The following is a 16,719-nucleotide window of genomic DNA, read 5'->3' as shown; positions in this document are numbered from 1 at the left end:
GAAAGACTTTTGCGTCTGTAATTGGTATCTGTGCATTTCTGAGCCCACTTTGTATTCCTGAGAAACAAAAATATAATGGGAAAAATATTTTATATAACCAGTATTTTAACTTTTTATAAAGTTTGAGGTTTTAAAGTATCAACAAAGGATATTGAAAATAAATGTACTTTTACTTTAGTTAAAAAAATAAATAAATAAAATAAAATCAAAAGGGAAACTGAAGAAACACAATAAAATTCACTATAAAGGAAATAATTATTATAAATTCTAAATTTTTTTAAATCTCCCCGTTATAAAATGTGTTATGTCTGTCATTTGTCTAAGGAAGAATGCAAAGTTCTGAACTGAAACCAACACATATTAAAAACTAAATGGCTTATTTTACTACATTCTTTTATAGAAAATGTCTTAAAGACATTCTAAATGAACAAATTGGGTTACTTTTTCCGTATGAAATTATATCATTTTGAAATATACAAAAAGAAAAGGTTCTTAGCCTAAGTGTTCAGTTCTTTTTAAAAATTTTTATTAACATTGGTTTACAATGTGCTAGTTTCTGGTGTACAGCTCTTAAAAGAAAAATAGTTTTAATAGGTTTGGAAGTCCTAAGTGTTGGTGTGGTGAAAATGAAGATAATTCTTCCCTTATTCACTGGCTAAGTTTCTCTTCTTCAATTGGCCTCATGGTAGCTGCTATAGGTATAATGCAGCAATGGTAGTGGACATAGAGTCAGCTCTTGAAGAGGGAGCTAGAGTGTGAGGAAAGAGCCAGTGAGGGGAGACGGGTGTAGGTTAATTTGTGGTGGAAAATACGAAAGGTTAACCTGCCACAGAACGTTCTGAGGGCTGGTGGCAGTCCCACTAGATTCAAGTGAGAACGGTGGCACTGCAGTTGCAGGCTCAGATGAGCAGGTGGAGATTACCCAGGGCTGAGGGAGAGTGCTGCCCGCTGCTTTCATAAGCTAAGAGGGAGCAGCAGCAGTTGTGGCTTCAGTGGGAGTGGTCGTGGTCATCGATGCAGGAAGCGGTGATCTTAGTCTTCTGCTGGAGAGCTGGAGCTGGGGTTTCACTTGAATCTGTGGAGGTAGCTGCTGTGGTTGTAAGCTAATTTGAAGTGGTGGAGATTGTAGGTCCGGGTGAAGTGGTGGTTGCGGGTTCTGTTGAACTGGTGCTCGTTGTAGGCTGCCAAGTAGCGGAGGTTGTAGGTCCAGGTGAAGTGGTGGTTGCGGGTTCTGTTGAACTGGTGCTCGTTGTAGGCTGCCAAGTGGCGGAGATTGTAGGTCCGGGTGAAGTGGTGGTTGCGGGTTCTGTTGAACTGGTGCTCGTTGTAGGCTGCCAAGTAGCGGAGATTGTAGGTCCGGGTGAAGTGATGGTTTCCGGTTCCGCTGAACTGGTGCTCGTTGTAGGCTGCCAAGTAGCGGAGGTTGTAGGTCCGGGTGAAGTGATGGTTTCCGGTTCCGCTGAACTGGTGCTCGTTGTAGGCTGCCAAGTAGCGGAGGTTGTAGGTCCGGGTGAAGTGATGGTTTCCGGTTCCGCTGAACTGGTGCTCGTTGTAGGCTGCCAAGTAGCGGAGATTGTAGGTCCGGGTGAAGTGGTGGTTGCGGGTTCCGCTGAACTGGTGCTCGTTGTAGGCTGCCAAGTAGCGGAGGTTGTAGGTCCGGGTGAAGTGGTGGTTGCGGGTTCTGTTGAACTGGTGCTCGTTGTAGGCTGCCAAGTAGTGGAGGTTGTAGGTCCGGGTGAAGTGGTGGTTGCAGGTTCCGTTGAACGGGTGCTCGTTGTAGGCTGCCAAGTAGTGGAGGTTGTAGGTCCGGGTGAAGTGGTGGTTGCTGGTTCCGTTGGACTGGTGCTTGTTGTAGACTGCGAAGTAGGGGGGGGCCCAGGTGTCGGGCTTCCTCCGGGTAGCTGGATAACAATAGAAGAGTTGTTATTATAATTAATAATATTAGAAAATTATTGTAATTATTATTTTTAATAATTAATGCTTATTAACAATGAATAATAATAATGTTGATAATTGCTATTATTCACCAGGGTTATTATGAGTACTCCAATTGTTGTTGTTATCAGACAGGCTAAGAAACAAACCAAAAAGATCTTCCATAGAGTCAGCTTACGGCAGCAATTTTCTTTCACCTAAGAAGAGTGTGAATAAAAAATATTAGTAGTGAAAACAAAAAAGTTTGTCATTTATCATCTCTTTTGTGTTATTATAACCTAGTGTATTAACGCCATTGAATCCCTATACGTCTCTGAAGCAATTTAGCCTTAAAGTCCACACTTTTATTCAGATGGAGGTAATTGCACACTTTCAGTAATATTAGAAGCAATCACAATCTGTTAATATCACATCTTCTTTTATCCTATGTTCCAATGATAAGTCTTTTCACATAAGCAGAACAATACTTTAATGGTAGATTCTCCTCTTTGCACCCAATACATCCCTGAACATTGTCATTACCCCAATCTGCACTGTTTCCAAAATCACTTCTTCAGGAATCCTGTGCTCTCCTTCCAAGCTCTCTCCTTCCAACTTGTTTGTTCAATTATTGCTGTAACAGCCTTTCTTTAGTTTTCTTAAAATGTCCAGCCCAGCAGCCCTGGCTTCACTCAGATCTCTCTTTATCCACCTTTTGTTCCGGGGCCCATTTTTCAGTACGGTTGCTAACTCCCTAAAACTTCTTGCACTTCCCTCTGCTCAGTTTTTCCAGCTGGCAAACAAGTGACTGCTTACGCTGGACCTTCCCTTGAACAGTCACATGGCTGGGGAAAGGCACGTCCCTGAGCACATCAGAATTAACAGAAATGTGTGGTCATCATTCTCAGGTGGATTTTCTGTACTGTTCTCCCATCCTATTATAACTCTGATTAAGATCTGCTCTCCTTTGAAAATACTTCCTTAATCTTCTTCCCTCTCTTTAAACCTGAAACCTCCACCCACCAACACTCATACACAAATTGTTCCCTCCTCATTCCTATTAATTGACTTCACTTCCTTTCTACTTCATTGGGAAACTTGAAATCATCCAATGGGAACTCTTTCAAACCTCCACTGGGTATCGAACCCATGAATCCATTCTCTTCTTTTCCTGATTGATACAAAAGATGCTATCCCTCCTTCTGCCTGAAACCGACCTGCCAATCTGCTTTTGGATCCCATCCCCTCTGCCTTCCTCAGTAAATTTTCTGTCTTATCCTTCCTCCAGGACTGAATACTCACCATTTTTCCCTTAAATGACTGCCTCCTTTTAACATTTTCAGTTCAGTTCAGTCGCTCAGTTGTGTCTGACTCTTTGCGACCCCATGAATCGCAGCACGCCAGGCCTCCCTGTCCATCACCATCTCCCGGAGTTTACTCAGACTCACATCCATGGAGTCGGTGATGCCATCCAGCCATCTCATCCTCTGTCGTCCCCTTCTCTTCCTGCCCCCAATCCTTCCCAACATCAGAGTCTTTTCCAATGAGTCAACTCTTCGCATGAGGTGGCCAAAGTACTGGAGTTTCAGCTTTAGCATCATTCCTTCCAAAGAACACCCAGGACCGATCTCCTTTAGAATGGACTGGTTGGATCTCCTTGCAGTCCAAGGGACTCTCAGGAGTCTTCTCCAACACCACAGTTCAAAAGCATCAATTCTTCGGCACTCAGCCTTCTTCACAGTCCAACTCTCGCATCCATACATGACCACAGGAAAAACCATAGCCTTGACTAAACGGACCTTTGTTGGCAAAGTAATGTCTCTGATTTTCAGTATGCTACCTAGGTTGGTCATAAGTTTTCTTCCAAGGAGTAAGCGTCTTTTAATTTCATGGCTGCAGTCACCACCTGCAGTGATTTTGGAGCCCAAAAAAATAAAGTCTGGCACTGTTTCCACTGTTTCCCCACCTATTTCCCATGAAGTGATGGGACCGGATGCCATGATCTTCGTTTTCTGAATGTTGAGCTTTAAGCCAACCTTTCCACTCTCCTCTTTCACTTTCATCAAGAGGCTTTTTAGTTCCTCTTCACTTTCTGCCATAAGGGTAGTGTCTTCTGCATATCTGAGGTTATTGATATTTCTCCCAGCAATCTTGATTCCAGCTTGTGTTTCTTCCAGCCCAGCGTTTCTCATGATGTACTCTGCATAGAAGTTAAATAAGCAGGGTGACAGTATACAGCCTTGACGTACTCCTTTTCCTATTTGGAACCAGTCTGTTGTTCCATGTCCAGTTCTAACTGTTGCTTCCTGACCTGCATGTGGGTTTCTCAAGAGGCAGGTCAGGTGGTCTGGTATTCCCATTTCTTTCAGAATTTTCCACAGTTTATTGTGATCCACACAGTCAAAAGCTTTGGCATAGTCAGTAAAGCAGAAATAGATGTTTTTCCACACTGAAATCTCTCCTCTCATCTTAAACAAGAAAATCTCCTTGGTTTCAAATACCCATCTAGTGGCTTCCCTGGGGGCTCAGTGGTAAAGAATTCACCACCGATACGGGGGCTCAGGTTTGATCCCTGATCTGGGAAAACCCCACATGCCAAGGAGCATCGAAGCCCACGCAGCGCAATTACTGAGCCTGTGCTCTAGAGCTCGGGAGCCACAGGTACGGGGCTCTGCAATGAGAGAAGCCACAGCAATGAGAAGCCCTCACACTGCAAGTAGAGAAAAAGCCTGTGCAGCAGTCAAGACTCGGAACAGCCATAAATAGATAAATTAAAATATGCTTCTAGCTACTTCTCTTCCTCTCTCTTCGGAGAACAGAATTTCTCGATTGGTCTAAACACAGCATCTCGATTTGCACACTCTTCAGTCCAACCCAGTTCAGCTTCTGCTCCTTCCAGGCCTCTGAAAAACCTCTTAACAGAGTCATCAATAGCACGCATTCACCAAAATCTAACTGATGGATTTTAGCCCTCGTCTTTAAGCCCTCGGCAGCATTTGCCAATGAAGATCATTGCTCTTCTTTCTTGAATGATTACTTCCATTCTCACTGGTTTTCTCCTAACCTCCGGGGATCTTCTCAGTTTCTTTTGAAAGTTCTGATCCACGTTCAGTCTTTACAGTTGACATTCTTATGTGCATGCTAAGTCGCTTCAGTTGTGTCCGATTCTTTGCAACCCTACAGACTGTGGCCCACCAGGCTCCTCTGTCCATGGGATCCTCCAGGCAAGAATACTGGAGTGGGTTGCCACGTCCTGCCTCCAAGGGATCATCCTAACCCAGGGATCGAATCCGCGTCTCTCATGTCTCCTGCATTGGCTGGCAAGTTCTTTACCACTAGCACCAGCTGGGAAGCCCTGTCGTTCTTAGGCCCTTGTGTTTTTCCACACTAAGTCTTAGGATAGTGCACATTTTCTATGAAGGACCAAATAGTAAATATTTTCAGCTCTGTGAGTCATACAGTTTTTGTTAGAACTCTACCAGTCTGCCATTATAATGTTGAGCAGTGATAGACAGTGAGTAAACAAATGAGCATGGCTGTGTTCCAATAAAGCTTTATTCACAAAAATAGGCAGTGGGCCAATGTAACCACTCTATTCTTTATCCCCACTATGATTTTAATTTCTATCTATATCCAAATGACTCTCAAGTTTATCTTCAACCCAGCTTTCCCCTCGAGCCTTTCAATGCTTACACAATAGCACGTCTCAGATGGCTCAAAGGCATCACACTGAGTCCAAACCTAAGGTTATGATCTTGCTAGGAAATCAGGCCAAATCTCAGATGTCATTAAATGGCACCACCGTTTGATTCACTTTCGTAAAGTGGAGCAAAGGGATTATCCTTGAAATCTCCCAATCCATTACCAAGCCCTTTTAACTTCATCTGCTAAACATGTCCCAATATTACTGCCTTTATCTCTGTTGATGCCACTTTATTCCAAGTTTCCTTTTTCTCTTGACTAATACAGTAGCCCCAAGCCACACTGTCCTCCACTCAGTTTATTTAATGTACCGCCTCACTTCTATGCTAGGACTTTGGCACAAACAGTTCTGCTATTTGGGAATGCCTTTCCCAACCTTCATTCACCATGCAGAAGGCTGCAGGCTTTACCTTCAACACAGCAAGGTCTTCTCGGGTATCTGGTTTTACCCCAATACCTGAGTATCGGACAGCGATTGTGTTATCAGGAGGGGAATGATAACACTGTAAAGTTTTTCAAAACTGTTCTTAGAGTATTCCTAAATCTTTAAGTTTTATTGATCACCAACTGATGGACCATTCCTAATAATAATCCTTTTAGTTTCCTATCATCCAGCCTGCAAGTACCTTCCTGGGACCCAGGAGGAAGGACTATGGGCGCAAAGAATCTAGCTGAGTTCATTACGTCCTTCCCAGGCTTGAAATATCTGAAAGTGCACAATGGAAGAATTCTCGGAAACTTTCCAGTGATGACAGTACAAAATAAAACAAGGTCTGCAAAGTTCCTGGCACTGTGAAACCTACATAAAATTTCAATTGTTCGATATGATTAATTATTTCATTGTCATTTGGATGAGAGCACAACCCTCACAGAATGGAATACAACTACGACACTTCCAGGCAGACTAGCGCAGATCTTAAATGTTACAAAATACAGACTGTGGTATTTGTCGAAAGGTCAGGGTTTTGTGCAAATGGTGGCAGCTGCAAGGCAACAGGAGTGGAATGAGGACAGGGGTCCCTGAGGCCAGGCAAATGAGGGCCATGAAGACCAAGTCAGTCGTAGAGAAAGTGTCATCTTCTTCACCAAGACTGAAGGTACTATAATACTGCCTTAAGAAAATTTTATAAAAAGCAGCTTAATGAAATAAAGTGCACATAGCCAGACAACAGGACAGTTAAGTCCTCCTCCTATTTCAGCCACTTCTGGCAAAAGCAATATGAGTTCTGGAAAATGTTTTAAATTTCCTGGGTCACATTTCCCCTGATTGTTAAACGATGGAATGGGACTAGATCCCACATTCGCATCATTAGCTGCATATTAGATTCACCTGGAGTGTTTAAGAAATATTGTTACATGCATCCCACCACTAGAGTTTCCAGTTTAACTGTTCTAGGGTGGGGCTCAGTCATCAATATTTCTTTAATAATCTCTGGGTGTTTTTATACACAGCTAGGTTTAAGAACTACCAGATTCGATGTTATCTAAGGCCTCTTTAAATTCTGCTTTTTATCTCTCCAAACAAGTAGAAACATTTTCTATCTCCATTCATTTAACTCACTTATTATTTCACACTGACCTAGCAATAGTATCAGTTCAGTTCAGTTCAGTTCAGTCGCTCAGTCGTGTCCGACTCTCTGCGACCCCATGAATCGAAGCACGCCAGGCCTCCCTGTCCATCACCATCTCCCGGAGTTCACTCAGACTCACGTCCATCGAGTCCGTGATGCCATCCAGCCATCTCATCCTCGGTCGTCCCCTTCTCCTCCTGCCCCCAATCCCTCCCAGCATCAAAATCTTTTCCAATGAGTCAACTCTTTGCATGAGGTGGCCAAAGTACTGGAGCTTCAGCTTTAGCATCATTCCTTCCAAAGAACACCCAGGGCTGATCTCCTTTAGAATGGACTGGTTGGATCTCCTCGCAGTCCAAGGGACTCTCAAGAGTCTTCTCCAACACCACAGTTCAAAAGCATCAATTCTTCGGCGCTCAGCCTTCTTCACAGTCCAACTCTCGCATCCATACATGACCACAGGAAAAACCATAGCCTTGACTAGATGGACCTTAGTCGGCAAAGTAATATCTCTGCTTTTGAATACACCATCTAGGTTGGTCATAACTTTTCTTCCAAGGAGTAAGCGTCTTTTAATTTCATGGCTGCAGTCACCACCTGCAGTGATTTTGGAGCCCCCAAAAATAAAGTCTGACACTGTCTCCACTGTTTCCCCATCTATTTCCCATGAAGTGATGGGATCAGATGCCATGATCTTAGTTTTCTGAATGTTGAGCTTTAAGCCAACTTTTTCACTCTCCTCTTTCACTTTCATCAAGAGGGTTTTTAATTCCTCTTCACTTTCTGCCATAAGGGTGGTGTCATCTGCATATCTGAGGTTATTGATATTTCTCCCGGCAATCTTGATTCCAGCTTATGTTTCTTCCAGTCCAGCGTTTCTCATGATGTACTCTGCATAGAAGTTAAATAAGCAGGGTGACAATATACAGCCTTGACATACTCCTTTTCCTATTTGGAACCAGTCTGTTGTTGCATGTCCAGTTCTAGCTGTTGCTTCCTGACCTGCATACAGATTTCTCAAGAGACAGGTCAGGTGGTCTGGTATTCCCATCTCTTTCAGAATTTTCCACAATTTATTGTGATCCACACAGTCAAAGGCTTTGGCATAGTCAAGAAAGCAGAAATAGATGTTTTTCTGGAACTCTCTTGCTTTTTCCATGATCCAGTGGATGTTGGCAATTTGATCTCTGGTTCCTCTGCCTTTTCTAAAACCAGCTTGAACATCAGGGAGTTCACGGTTCACGTATTGCTGAAGCCTGGCTTGCAGAATTTTGAGCATTACTTTACTAGCATGTGAGATGAGTGTAATTGTGTGGTAGTTTGAGCATTCTTTTGCATTGCCTTTCTTTGGAATTAGAATGAAAACTGAGCTTTTCCAGTCCTGTGGCCACTGCTGAGCTTTCCAAATTTGCTGGCATATTGAGTGCAGCACTTTCACAGCATCATCTTTCAGGATTTGAAATAGCTCAACTGGAATCCCATCACCTCCACTAGCTTTTTTCATAGTGATAATTCCTGAAGTCCACTTGACTTCACATTCCAGGATGTCTGGCTCTAGATTAGTGATCACATCATCATGATTATCTGGGTCATGAAGATCTTTTTTGTACAGTTCTTCTGTGTATTCTTGCCACCTCTTCTTAATATCTTTTGCTTCTGTTAGGTCCATATCATTTCTGTCCTTTATTGAGCCCATCTTTGCATGAAATGTTCCCTTGGTATCTCTAATTTTCTTGAAGAGATCTCTAGTCTTTCCCATTCTGCTGTTCTCCTCTATTTCTTTGCATTGATCGTTGAAGAAGGCTTTCTTATCTCTTCTTGCTATTCTTTGGAGCTCTGCATTCAGATGCTTATATCTTTCCTTTTCCCCTTTGCTTTCCACCTCTCTTCTTTTCCCAGCTATTTGTAAGGCCTCCCCAGACAGCCATCTTGCTTTTTTGCATTTCTTTTCCATGGGGATGGTCTTGATCCCTGTCTCCTGTACAATGTCATGAACCTCATTCCATAGTTCATCAGGCACTCTATCTATCAGATCTAGGCCCTTAAATCTATTTCTCACTTCCACTGTATAATCATAAGGGATTTGATTTAGGTCATACCTGAATGGTCTAGCGGTTTTCCCTACTTTCTTCAATTTAAGTCTGAATTTGGCAATAAGGAGTTCATGATCTGAGCCATAGTCAGCTCCTGGTCTTATTTTTGTTGACTCTATAGAGTTTCTCCATCTTTGGCTGCAAAGAATATAATCAATCTGATTTCGGTGTTGACCATCTGGTGATGCCCATGTGTAGAGTCTTCTCTTGTGTTGTTGGAAGAGGGTGTTTCCTATGACCAGCGCATTTTCTTGGCAAAACTCTATTAGTCTTTGCCCTGCTTCATTCCACATTCCAAGGCCAAATTTGCCTGTTACTCCAGGTGTTTCTTGACTTCCTACTTTTGTATTCCAGTCCCCTATAATGAAAAGGATATCTTTTTAGGGTGTTACTTCTAAAAGGTCTTGTAGGTCTTCATAAGACCGTTCAACTTCAGCTTCTTCAGCGTTACTGGTTGGGGCATAGACTTAGATAACTGTGATATTGAATGGTTTGCCTTAGAGACGTACAGAGATCATTCTGTCGTTTTTGAGATTGCATCCAAGTACTGCATTTCGGACTCTTTTGTTGACCATGATGGCTACTCCATTTCTTCTGAGGGATTCCTGCCCGCAGTAGTAGACGTAATGGTCATCTGAGTTAAATTCACCCATTCCAGTCCATTTTAGTTTGCTGATTCCTAGAATGTCTACGTTCACCCTTGCCATCTCTTGTTTGACCACTTCCAATTTGCCTTGATTCATGGACCTGACATTCCAGGTTCCTATGCAATATTGCTCTTTACAGCATCGGATCTTGCTTCTATCACCAGTCACATCCACAACTGGGTATTGTTTTTGCTCTGGCTCAACAAAGTTCATACTTTTTCTACTGAACCTCCACAGCAAGACTCCACCATGGAGGATGGGCATTCCAGAGTCATGGTAACCCAACCAAACTGCCAAGCAGGATACATAATGTATAGTCAATGCCAAGTTTCTAAACTGGAGCTGAAGATATAGGGATACAGTCCTGAGATAAAGTTAAGTCAGCAAACAGCCAAGATCAAGAACCAAGGAAAGTTGAATCTAGTCTCCAAAGCTAGCAGAGAAAATCTGGAGAATAGAGCCAGGATCCTATGTCAAGGTTATGAGAACTAGAGTTCAGAACCAAGAGAGCCATAAACAGTGTCACATACAGGTTCTGAGGCTGGAACAGCGTAAGAAAATAAGATGATCACAACAGAGTAGGATTCTCAAAGTTTCGAATATGACCCAGTCTCTCATCGGAGTCTCATCCGTTCTCCCTTCTCAAACTTGTGTTTGTACCTTATAAGTATTTCCTTTTATTTTCATACATTATCTGAGAATATTTGAATCTGCAATGTTCAAAGAACACTAGCTCTTTGAAAACAGAGACTATCAACCACTCTTCTTCTTGTGGATTGCCTCATGGTAACTTATACTGATCGGAAAAGGCAATGGCACCCCCACTCCAGTACTCTTGCCTGGAAAATCCCATGGACAGAGGAACCTGGTAGGCTGCAGTCCATGGGGTCGCTAAGAGTCAGACACAACTGAGCGACTTCACTTTCACTTTTCACGTTCATGCACTGGAGAAGGAAATGGCAACCCACTCCAATGTTCTTGCCTGGAGAATCCCAGGGACGGGGGAGCCTGGTGGGCTGCCGTCTACGGGGTCACACAGAGTTGGACACGACTGAAGCGGCTTAGCAGCAGCAGCAGTAGCAACTTATACTGAGAACACAGCAAATGCTCAAAATGAATGTAGGTGAATTAAAGGATTAAATACATGTCCTGGGAAAGAATAGACCAAATACATCTCCACAGAGAGCACATTCCAACCTGGATAAAAGGTGCTCTGCTAAATATTACTCGTGCGTGGCATTCCTGACCGTGCAGGGACTCCTGGGTTCACACACACCCCAGTTAAGTTGGAAGGGACATCACTTGACTGTGCATGACAGTATGTGGTGCTGTGAGTCTCTTGGTTATTTGAACACGTGGCTGACTATAGAGATGAAGTGTTAAGTGAACAGAAAGCATGGTGTTGAATTTCTGAAATTACACTCTTCAGTCAAAAATAAACAAGGCTGTTGCTGTTATTATTTAAAGGGATAACACAAGACTTTAAAAAGAGATAAATGTTTTCTTATCCTCTGAAGACACAAAAAATCTAGACAGAGTATTCTATGTTAACTTTTAACCAATTTTTATGTTATCCAGAATTTCAGATCGGGAATGTATATAATCCATCTTCTCTGTTATATTACAAATGTAGTAATTTATTAAATACATTAATGTTGCAAATGTTGTAGGTGGAGCATATTTAAGGGAACATGTGTTCATCCAAGGAAAGGAATGTTAGAGCTGAAAAAGTTCTTCCAGCTTATCAGACACAAGCTGTTCAGGTTATTCTAGAAATGAGAATACCGAAGCAAAAGAGTTGATGTTGGAAGTAGTAGTACCATATTATCCTGGATGACCCAATAGTGAGCGTTGGTGCTCAGACTTTCCAGTGTTAAGGCTAGTGTAATTTCCACTCTACTGCATTATATATGGCATATTATTATACTGAACTACAATAATATATTAATATAGTGTATACTATACTACACTATACCAATGAAAAATTCTCACACAAAGAGATTCCTTGTATAATGCACACCATGCTTGATGCAGTGGAACTTGCAAGCCCATGACAAGGACCCAGAAGGTAAGTCCTTTGTCCAGTTTGTGACATGTTTCTGCTGGGTTCCTCTTCAGCATGAAAGTGAAAGTGAAAGTCACTCAGTTGTGTCCAACTCTTTTGCAACCCCATGGACTATATAGTTCATGGAATTCTCCAGGCTAGAATACTGGAGTGGGTAGCAGTTTCCTGCTCCAGGGGATCTTCCCAACCCAGAGATTGAACCCAGGTGGTTTTTTTTCCTCATTGTAGGTGGATTCTTTACCAGCTGAGCCACCAGGGAGGCCCAAGAATACTGGAGTGGATAGCTTATCCTTTCTTCTGCAAATCTTCCTGACCCAGGAATTAAACCGGGGTCTCCTGCATTGCAGGTGAATTCTTTACCAGCTGAGCCACCAGGGAAGCCCCTTCTTCAGCATCAGTTCAGTTCAGTTCAGTTGCTCAGTCGTGTCCGACTCTTTGCGACCCCATAAATCGCAGCTTGCCAGGCCTCCCTGTCCATCACCAACTCCCAGAGTTCACTCAAACTCATGTCCATCGAGTCAGTGATGCCATCCAGCCATCTCATCCTCGGTCGTCCCCTTCTCCTCCTGTCCTCAGTCCCTCCCAGCATCAGAGTCTTTTCCAATGAGTCAGCTCTTTGTATGAGGTGACCAAAGTATTGGAGTTTCAGCTTTAGCATCAGTCCTTCCAATGAGTACCCAGGACTGATCTCCTTTAGAATGGACTGGTTGGATCTCTTTGCAGTCCAAGGGACTCTCAAGAGTCTTCTCCAATACCACAGTTCAAAAGCATCAATTCTTCTGCACTCAGCTTTCTTCACAGTCCAACTCTCACATCCATACATGACCACTGGAAAAACCATAGCCTTGACCTCTTCAGCACAGAGCAGTATAAAAATAGTTCTCAACAACAACAACAACAAAAGTCTCTACTCACAGGGAGTTTGCATGCTAATATAACAGGGAGGAAAACATTTGTGTATAAACAAATGTAAAAAACTCTGATGCTGGGAGGGTTTGGGAGCAGGAGGAGAAGGGGACGACAGAGGATGAGATGGCTAGATATCATTACCAACTCGATGGATGTGAGTTTGAGTGAACTCCAGGAGTTGGTGATGGACAGGGAGGCCTGGCATGCTGCAATTCATGGGCTCGCAAAAAAGTCAGACATGACTGAGCAACTGAACTGAACTGAAACAAATACAGTAACTGCTAAACATTGTTGAAAAAAAAGGGGTGATAAAAATTGAAAATGGGTGAGATCAGTGGGAAATATTGGGAGGAAGGGGTGTGTTAAAAAGAGGAGAAAGAATAAGAAAAAATGAAAATGGGAGAGAAGGAAGTTCAGGAAAATATGGATCTGGGCAAAAAGTTTTACTACATCTCAAAATGATATAGGATTGCCTGAGGGTCTCCATCTTATAGGAAAATAATACTGATTTTCTAGCTGTGAGTCAAGGACATCTCTGCCATTTCTAGGAGGCTAGTAGGATTCCTCACACTTGTAGATTTGCTCTGAGGATTAATGATTAGTGGCTCAGATGGTAAAGAATCTACCTAGCATGCAGGAGACCTGGGTTCAATCCCTGGGTCGACAAGATCCCCTGGAGAAGGGCATGGTAACCCACTCCAGTGTTCTTGCCTGGGAAATCCCATGGGCAGAGAAGCCTAGCAGGCTACAGTCCATCCATATATACAGTCTATACATCACAAAGAGTTGGACGCAACTGAGCAACTTTTGTTTCACTTAATGATTTATGAAAAGGGTTAGAGTGATGTCTGGCATAGACTATGCTTTCAGTAAGTAAGAGCTCATTATCCTTAGTATAGTATCGGTGCTTTTATTTCTAATGCTGCAACTACTAGTTGTCTCTTATCATGTTGATTTAATAACCCATTACAAAATAGCTATAAAAATTGCTGACCCATCAACCAAAGAGTTGCATAAAACTGTCAAGCTAGCATTGTATAACGTCAGTGCTCCGCTGGGAACTATTATCAACAATACCAAAAATCAATGATTGCTATTAAATATAGATAAGATGGAATACTCTTGTCAGTAAAGACTTTGCTAAGTTAGATTTTTCTATAAGGGTTATATCAAAGGGATTAAGGAAACAGCTCTAGTTTTACCGCATAGGATTAAACAAAGTCCATGTTATTCATTAGGTAAATCTGAGTCAAGTTGGATTTATCTTTAATAACCGCCTAGCTTATTTTCCTACCTGAAGATTTCCATTGCTTTAGTTATTATCCAGTTTGACTGAACTTGCCAGTTTGATGAACTTGGATATCTTGAAGGACTTGGATATTTTCATGTGGTTTATAAACAAAGTGAGACTCACTCACCAGGCCATTTTTGCAGAATGTTCTGGCATGGATAGAATCTCAACCCTTTCAAAGAAGGAAAATGATGAGTGGCATTTACAATAAGGGTGGAGAACCTGTGATCTAGGCTCAGCTTCTGGGTAATATTACAGCCCCAGTAACAATTCTGCCATGTCATGTTTGCTCTGACTCAGGACAAGTGAAGTCTCTACAAAATTGTAATCATTGAGGAGCTGTGAATGTTTAATTAGAGAGTCAGCTTTAGCTAAGAATGGCCATAGGCAACTGACAATTACCAAGGAAAGTTCTCTAAGCTTTTCCCCTCACTTTATAAGGATTAAGTTCCTATATCTCCCAACAGAAAAACAATATGCCAAAATTTATTTTCTTTATGAGTTTCAATTCATTTTTTAATTCTATTATTTAATTTGATCTTAAGAGAAAATATTTTTATTACTATGCCTTAAATATCTACGGTAAATGAAACATTTTCAGCTAGCCAGACATATGCTGAAAAATATGCTTGAGATAGTATTTGTAAACATCTTCAAGTTTGCTGTTTTCTAGAGAAACTATCAAGATGAATACTTGGCTAAAGGGATTTTGTTTCCACCTGACTCTTCCAGCATTCTGAAGATTCAATTATAGAGTGTCAAACTCAAACACAAATGACAAGGAGAGTAGCCTCAGGATGGTCCTTTGTGTGATGACTCAAAGGACAAACCCTTCTTTCAGTAAACCAAGAATCCTCTGTGGGATTCTTATTCAACTAACCAATAGGGCTTGACCTTCTTAGGCTTCATTTATAGGTGAGTAAATACAGGCCTACTGCCACCGTTCCAAACTGTAAAGACAAAATATTGCTTTTATTTTTCAGGTGTGAACTTTATCTTATCATTTCAATCTTTAGCACAGTTCTTTCCTTGGTTCTGGGCTTCCCTGGTGGCTCAGTGGTAAAGAACCTGCCTGCCAATGCAGGAGATGAGGGTTCAGTCCCTAGGTAGGCAAGATCTCCTGGAGAAGGAAATGGCAACCCAGAGGAGCCTGGGGGTCTACAGTCCTTGGGGTCCCAATGAGTTGAACACGACTTAGTGACTTAACAGCAATATCCTTTGTTCTACTATCTAAAAGACCACTTAAAACTATGTAGTGAAGACTTGATTCTTGGTATAAAGCCCTTAAAAATAGACCGAAAGGTCATATTTTCATACAAAGTAGAGATTTTCTAAGGATTTCTTTCACCTAAAGAGAATATCCAGGATTAGTATCTGGATTTCCAGCCTATTTAGAAATATGAATTCTGACAGGTTTAGAAGTTATATCTAGAATCTAAGTATGAAGTTGTAAAAATGTAACTTTAAACTAAACCCAAGACGTCTTTGGAACTTTATGAATTTTATGAATTTGCTCAAGCAAATTCCTCTCTGAATCATGTCTCACCATAGTGGTGAGTACTGAAAGTTAAATGAATTTATTTTATATCATGTGGTCATGGAAACATTTCTAACTCTGTATATGAGTAAATATAAAAACAAGCTTCTAAAATACAATAGAGCATAATATAGCGTGAAAAGTTGAAGGAAAAACTGAATACATGGTTACTCTTCCTTTTGGAGAACGATGTAAAATTGTGACTGACTACCTTGCAGTAAAGAAATTAGATTGCTATTAAATCTGAAAGTCAGACTGCAATATAGGCAAATACTAAAATAGGGCAATCATACTCACCGCCGAGTTTTCGCAGTGTTCAATATCTAGCGTGTATTTTCCTTTCTTTCTGTCCATTCTTGAGCTTGCAATTCTACAAACTGAACTCCAGAAATATTCTCAGTCCATTCATTGCCCTATATATCTGCAACCCTGAAGAATAATTATAATGACTGGTCTGATCCATCAGAGCAGGTGTGGATGAAACTGAATGGTACATAATTATTCACTAAAACAGAGAAGGAAATGAGGTATTAATTACAGCAAGACTCAAGAAATCCCGCTTCTGAGAGCTACTATGACTAACCCTTCAACAATCCTCCTGACAGAAAAGAACGCTAAAAATCTTACACAAGTCTTCCTCTTATTCCTTTCCGCACCATTTTTCAGACACCTGTCTTCTATGTTAGGACCAACCTAAGAAAAAAGAGTGAGGTGGAAGCTTGTCATTGTTTTGTCTCTACTCACCCTTGAATGTCTTCTCAGCCCTGTAAGCACCCATGGCCTTAGGGTGATTTCATCTTTTAAGTCTCAAGATAGGCGTCTGAAAGTTTACTGGGTCAGTTGATCAGCAGTTCACATGCATTTAAAATCCATTAGAACCAACGTTCTAGGCAATAATATGTTGAAAATCTTGAGGAAACCCTTTTTCTGGTCAAGAAACATAGTTTGTCTCAGATTAAAAAAGGATTAACTCATAGATTTATTAATTCT

General features: G+C 41.6%; 1 protein-coding gene across 2 annotated transcripts; it reads right to left on the bottom strand.

Moving 5' to 3' along the window:
• Nucleotides 586-16,155, bottom strand: LOC108633810 (mucin-5AC-like). 2 transcript variants are annotated; one of them, XM_018039790.1, is made up of 3 exons: nucleotides 16,027-16,155; nucleotides 2,028-2,132; nucleotides 586-1,901 (listed from the first exon to the last, which is right to left on the bottom strand). In XM_018039790.1, the coding sequence occupies exons 2-3, from the start codon at nucleotides 2,098-2,100 to the stop codon at nucleotides 1,066-1,068; spliced, it is 909 nt and encodes a 302-aa protein (XP_017895279.1). In that variant the 5' UTR covers nucleotides 2,101-2,132; nucleotides 16,027-16,155; the 3' UTR covers nucleotides 586-1,065. The 2 variants fall into 2 exon arrangements, with proteins under 2 accessions (XP_017895279.1, XP_017895280.1); XM_018039791.1 differs by lacking the exon at nucleotides 2,028-2,132 and having other exon boundaries at nucleotides 16,027-16,151.

The sequence above is a fragment of the Capra hircus genome, chromosome 24 (assembly GCF_001704415.2).
Source record: "Capra hircus breed San Clemente chromosome 24, ASM170441v1, whole genome shotgun sequence".
NCBI lineage: Eukaryota > Metazoa > Chordata > Mammalia > Artiodactyla > Bovidae > Capra > Capra hircus.
The sequence above is the reverse complement of the archived record's forward strand: the minus strand, read 5'-3'. Positions and strand labels throughout refer to the sequence as shown.